This window comes from Biomphalaria glabrata, chromosome 12, assembly GCF_947242115.1.
Source record: "Biomphalaria glabrata chromosome 12, xgBioGlab47.1, whole genome shotgun sequence".
NCBI classification, from domain to species: domain Eukaryota; kingdom Metazoa; phylum Mollusca; class Gastropoda; family Planorbidae; genus Biomphalaria; species Biomphalaria glabrata.
This window is the reverse complement of record NC_074722.1, coordinates 15376395-15383382: the sequence shown is the minus strand read 5'-3', so window position 1 is coordinate 15383382 and position 6988 is coordinate 15376395. Positions and strand designations below refer to the sequence as shown.

Sequence of the window (6988 nt, the reverse complement as noted above, 5' to 3'; positions counted from 1 at the left end):
TCCTAAATGAGTTCTACAACCTTTGAAATTGGACCTTAATGTCATCAATTATTTCTAACAAGAATTTTTTGTTTAACCAGTGACGTAGTTAATGAGTAATTGTAGAGGAAAAGTCATCTCAGCCAAATAAAACGGTGTAAAAACAAAATTGGCATTGCCAGCTCAAGCAACACGAAAAACAACATAAGAGTTCTTTGGAGATATTTAAAAACATAAGGATACTTTGGAGATATTAAAAAACATAAGGATACTTTGGAGATATTAAAAAACATAAGGATACTTTGGAGATATTTAAAAACATAAGGATACTTTGGAGATATTAAAAAACATAAGGATACTTTGGAGATATTTAAAAACATAAGGATACTTTGGAGATATTTAAAAACATAAGGATACTTTGGAGATATTAAAAAACATAAGGATACTTTGGAGATATTAAAAAACATAAGGATACTTTGGAGATATTAAAAAACATAAGGATACTTTGGAGATATTAAAAAACATAAGGATACTTTGGAGATATTTAAAAACATAAGGATACTTTGGAGATATTAAAAAACATAAGGATACTTTGGAGATATTAAAAAACATAAGGATACTTTGGAGATATTAAAAAACATAAGGATACTTTGGAGATATTCAAGTAATTTTAAAGAAGAAAATCTTTGAAATTGTTACCTTTTTCTTTTCTTTTCAGACTCGTGCCCAAACATTGCAGTCTTTAAAGATCGCAGCACAAACCAAAAGATTAGAGACATGGTTACTACAGCGATGGGACCCCACGATGACCTGCTAACTATCGTACAAACATCTATGGCCATATTACAAGGTTGCAAAGACCATCCTTCGCGTAACAGTACCAGAAAAGAGAAGAAGAGGAAGACAGAGAAAGCGGTGGGAAGACAACATAAAAGAATGCACGTGCCTGCCATTGAAAGCGGGTCTATCTAAGATTACAGACAGACAGGAACGGAGAAAGACTGTCCAACAGACTAAGGGATAAATAAAGGTAAAAGTAAAACACCCAAAATATTGATTGGAGAGTTCCCATCCCAGACCGAGCAGTACACAAGGCTAATGTACGTTAAACTGAAGGACTTTACACCAACGATTAACGGTATGTTTGGTGACCTCCACAACGACAATGTTGTATTGCCTCCAGCCTTTTCAATCATCTGCACAAATGCCGTCCACAGTGGCACACAAATCTTCTATTTTATGAGTAGAGATAATCACAATTTTTTTTCTGGAGTGGGCTGGGGGGGGGGGGGGGTAGAATCATTTTTTTCTTAATTATACATTATTTACTAAAACAGACGTCATCGCTATTATAAAAAAGTTATTCGCTTTACAAAGGAGACATTTTCTTTACGTGTATTTCTTATATTGAACACAATCACAATTTGATATATCGAGAGTTTGAAACTATTTCTTAGCCTCAGAAACATATTTCTTTCTTTTGTTATTATAATAATGCTATTGTGTGAGAATAAGCAATGACACAGAAGACAAGTGAAGTTTATTATTTTATTTTAACTCATGCATAAACGAGCTTAATACAAGACTCTATATAATTAATACAATTTGCATCTTTTTTTTTATTTGAAAATATTATTATACATAAATAGTTTGCATACTTAATTTGAATAATCAAACAGACCCAACAATTTTGTTTTACCTATTTTTAATGCACAGCAAAATATATTGTTTCAAATCGCTTTATTGATTGAAGGTCTTCTTTCTTATTTCATACATAATGTAACAAGCACATTTTTAAAAATTATATAAAGTTTCAATGAAACTAAATGACTTCCTTCACTCACTGCTCTGAAATTATCATTTCAATACTAAATAATAAAAAAACTACTCTCCAACTCATTGACACCCAAGCGATACAAATCCAGCCATGTGTTTGTCCCTGGCTTCTACTTCTGACGAGTTGGTTTTCACAAGAGTTACTGCAGTAGATTCTGGATCAGTTCTGTAGCCTGTTCCTCTGACCCTCCCTTAAGTGTGGTCACGCCTTTAATCTTAGCTCCAGATTTGGTTGGGTCAGCGATGAACACCTATAAAAACAGTTATGAGACAGATAGCGTTCTGTGAAAAAGGTTTCCATAATTTTTAAAGGTCTTAATTCAATATATATATTTAAACACAAAGACACACACACGTAAAAGAAAAATTACTCTACAATTTGTTCAATCTGAATCACTTTTTATCTATTCCGAATGTTACACTCAAAGTTTAGTACTTCACTCTTTTATTTATTATATAAAATACTAGCCAGAAATGACCCGCGGACCTTAGTTCGGGTTTTACTGATCTACTGGACTGAATTTATATCTATGTCAAACATGGAGAATGTTCCCTTCACATTTCAAAAAAATCTTTGCCTCGAAAATAAAAGGACAGTGTGGAAATGGGTTTACCCGTTCAGCCGACATATAAAGATAGTGAAACCGGGTTTCCCCGATTTGTTAAAAAGTTTCGTTCTTGAACAGAGATGAACACATTTCTCAGTTCAGACAAGAATCAAATGGCCAGAGCTGTTTAGCTGTGAAGTATTACTAGACTAATTCACTTGATATGTAGAGCCAGAGCTGTTGAGCTGTGAAGTATTACTAGACTAATTCACTTGATATGTAGAGCCAGAGCTGTTGAGCTGTGAAGTATTACTAGACTAATTCACTTGATATGTAGAGCCAGAGCTGTTGAGCTGTGAAGTATTACTAGACTAATTCACTTGATATGTAGAGCCAGAGCTGTTGAGCTGTGAAGTATTACTAGACTAATTCACTTGATATGTAGAGCCAGAGCTGTTGAGCTGTGAAGTATTACTAGACTAATTCACTTGATATGTAGAGCCAGAGCTGTTGAGCTGTGAAGTATTACTAGACTAATTTACTTGATATGTAGAGCCAGAGCTGTTGAGCTGTGAAGTATTACTAGACTAATTTACTTGATATGTAGAGCCAGAGCTGTTGAGCTGTGAAGTATTACTAGACTAATTCACTTGATATGTAGAGCCAGAGCTGTTGAGCTGTGAAGTATTACTAGACTAATTCACTTGATATGTAGAGCCAGAGCTGTTGAGCTGTGAAGTATTACTAGACTAATTCACTTGATATGTAGAGCCAGAGCTGTTGAGCTGTGAAGTATTACTAGACTAATTCACTTGATATGTAGAGCCAGAGCTGTTGAGCTGTGAAGTATTACTAGACTAATTCACTTGATATGTAGAGCCAGAGCTGTTGAGCTGTGAAGTATTACTAGACTAATTCACTTGATATGTAGAGCCAGAGCTGTTGAGCTGTGAAGTATTACTAGACTAATTCACTTGATATGTAGAGCCAGAGCTGTTGAGCTGTGAAGTATTACTAGACTAATTCACTTGATATGTAGAGCCAGAGCTGTTGAGCTGTGAAGTATTACTAGACTAATTCACTTGATATGTAGAGCCAGAGCTGTTGAGCTGTGAAGTATTACTAGACTAATTCACCTGATATGTAGAGCACTCAGGCTTCCGAAAATGGTAGTCAATAATATTCACTAGTTTCATGTTTAACCATAACTAAATGTAGTAGATAAACGTAACAAGACAAACATATTTTATATCATTTCAAAAACAACATCAAAGCGCAGTGGTATTCATTCGTTTCGATGAATAATGTCATTTCAATGTATAATAGATCTAGACTAACAACAATACATTTATACTAGATCTAGACTAACAACAATACATTTATACTAGATCTAGACTAACAACAATACATTTATACTAGATCTAGACTAACAACAATACATTTATACTAGATCTAGACTAACAACAATACATTTATACTAGATCTAGACTAACAACAATACATTTATACTAGATCTAGACTAACAACAATACATTTATACTAGATCTAGACTAACAACAATACATTTATACTAGATCTAGACTAACAACAATACATTTATACTAGATCTAGACTAACAACAATACATTTATACTAGATCTAGACTAACAACAATACATTTGTACTAGATCTAGACTAACAACAATACATTTATACTAGATCTAGACTAACAACAATACATTTATACTAGATCTAGACTAACAACAATACATTTATACTAGATCTAGACTAACAACAATACATTTATACTAGATCTAGACTAACAACAATATATTTGTACTAGATCTAGACTAACAACAATACATTTATACTAGATCTAGACTACAACAATACATTTATACTAGATCTAGACTAACAACAATACATTTGTACTAGATCTAGACTAACAACAATACATTTATACTAGATCTAGACTAACAACAATACATGTGTACTAGATCTAGACTAACAACAATACATTTATAATAGATCTAGACTAACAACAATACATTTGTACTAGATCTAGACTAACAACAATACATTTATAATAAATCTAGACTAACAACAATACATTTATAATAGATCTAGACTTACAACAATACATTTGTACTAGATCTAGACTAACAACAATACATTTATAATAGATCTAGACTTACAACAATACATTTGTACTAGATCTAGACTAACAACAATACATTTATAATAGATCTAGACTAACAACAATACATTTATAATAGATCTAGACTAACAACAATACATTTATAATAGATCTAGACTAACAACAATACATTTGTGCCATTACAAATATTTTTACCTATAGTTTTTGTTTAGCGTTAACGGACAGACATTTCGCACAAAACTAATAGCGTCTTTTCCCCTTTCAGGGCCGCTTATTTCGTTAATATAAACAATAATTGACTAAGAAGACACTGAAGAAAAAAATATTTGAAGTTTAAGAATTTCAAAAAAATGCAAAATAGTTAAGCAGGAGGTCTACCAAACAACTGGAAAACATAACAAGGGATTTACGACCAAAAATATGTGTGGGTAGCACTGCTCTATTTCATAGTCTCACTCTAGTTCATATTGACAGTTCACTTTAAAGTCAATCTCTTTAATATTTACAGTAAATTTCAAAGTCCCAGTCTATTTCATGGTCACGCTCCACTCCGTAAAACTACGATCTTGTTGGGAGTAGACCTGTTTCTCTTTGTTCTTCATTGTATCAAAAATTTATTTTTCGAATCTTATCAACAATGAACTCATCTACTGATTAATTAAATAATTTAACAAACTAATATCACTACAAAATACTGTGTTGTATAAAAGCTAAACTACTAACTACACGTTGTGTTTTTGAAAGAGCTCCACTACTAAGTAGCCTAGACTTATCTCGTTACTGACCGTGATGCCTTTGTTCAGTAAGTTTTTCACTTGATTCGACACTAACTCTGCAGACTTGACACCCTCAACAACCAAGACTGCAACTTTTCTAGCGTTTGGCCTGGCTCCTCGCTGGACGGTGTAACCAGAATCAGCTAATTGCTAGGTAAAGGGAGATAAAAAGTATTTCAAAAACCTCAGGAAAGTTTTATTACCAGAGACATCCCACACACAGACATGTCGCATTATTATATTTACTGTGAGAAAAAAGAGGCAAAAGTAACAAAACAGTGAACATATTTCTGTCACAAATAGTTCAATATTAAAAATGACTATATCAATAATTAAACTATAGTATTATTGTTATTGTGTATTGTTTTGACCTTTATGAGAGCAGGCAGCTTATTGGCGGTGTCAGGATTCAGTTCCTTTGCGATCTCTTTTGATGTGCTATAGCTTTCTAGTTTAAATCCTCCATTGGTTGGACAGGGATTAGATTGATCCGATATGAAGCCACACTGAGGATACAAAATAATAATATAAAAAAAAACAACATAAAAGATTGTTATCGCGTACAAGACTTTTTTTGTTCAGAGTACGTCATTCTTTGTTCTTCACTTCTGTAGCACTTCATCTGAGTGTTTTGTTAATCTGAGAGTTTTGATTAATATATGTAAATAATAATCCTACAATGCTATTTCGGTGTTACCAAAATTTTTTATCATGACGCATAAAACACTTTTAACAACTTTTTAAAAAAAAAAATCCTTTTTTTTGTTTTCAAATGAGACAATATCGTTTGGATGTGATCTAATGTAACAACTATGTCGGATCCTATAGAGATCCTATGCAAAAATTATACAAATCAGATCAGATCCATAAGGTACTATCAGATCGTCGATGAAAGAAATAAAACAAGGTTACAAAAGACAGTTTGTGTAGAAACACAAACTCAAAATCGGCCCCCGAAGTGGTCTACCCTAGCAGGCTTCAATATTTTCAGAAAGAACGTCCGAATGAAATTATATCAAAGACAAATGAGAGATAAGAATGGTGAAAGAAGGTTAACAGATCTTGTGTAGTGCCCCAACAGTCCCGCAGATCAAAGGATAGGTGAAAGTGAATGTAAAGTTTGATGTGAACCTGGCCTAACTAGTTCCCCTTTCAGACCTTGTGGTCTATAGGGCAGATGATGTAAAGTTCATCTCTTTTTTTTTGCGGCCTACGGTTAACGAGGCTGTCATGTAGCCAGCACAACGACCAACCGCCTTAACTTTTCCCCAACTAATGTCAGGTACCCATTAGAGCTGAGTGGACTCAGATTCGGAAGTTGAAAATTCCAGTCTTCACCAGGATTCGAACCCGGGACCCCGGTTCGGAAGCCAAGCGCTTTACCGCTCAGCCACCGCTCCTCCCCTGGCCTAACTGATATCTTATAATTGATCTAATTGTTTTGAAAAGGCTCAATCTAGTCTAGTATTCGAATCTTCAAAAAAAAAAAAATATTTCCGCAATAAAAAAAAGTTCAGGAAAATGAAGTTTACAAGATTACTATTCGTTTTAAATTATGTCTAACTTATAATGCATACTAATTAGCTTTTTCTCTTTAAAAAACTGCTTGCATAACTGATTTTAAAAATTAGATTTTTCGCTTTCAGAAAAAAAAAGTAGCCGTTGCATCAGAACTTTTAATGGTCTAAAATATTGTGATGTCGGATTCTCAA

The 6988-nt window shown here is 33.3% G+C and overlaps 1 protein-coding gene across 2 annotated transcripts in view; it reads right to left on the bottom strand.

Annotated features, from left to right (window-relative positions):
• Positions 1 to 1513: 1513 nt before the first annotated feature.
• Positions 1514 to 6988, bottom strand: part of LOC106060666 (collagen alpha-6(VI) chain-like) — a 91103-nt gene continuing 85628 nt past the window's right edge. For both annotated transcript variants that reach the window (XM_056007274.1, XM_056007273.1), the window contains exons 13-15: positions 5648 to 5782; positions 5286 to 5426; positions 1514 to 2066 (exon numbers count right to left, since the gene is read on the bottom strand). In XM_056007274.1, coding sequence (XP_055863249.1) covers positions 1956 to 2066; positions 5286 to 5426; positions 5648 to 5782 — 387 coding nt within the window. In that variant the 3' untranslated portion in view covers positions 1514 to 1955. The remainder of the gene's footprint in view (positions 2067 to 5285; positions 5427 to 5647; positions 5783 to 6988) is intronic.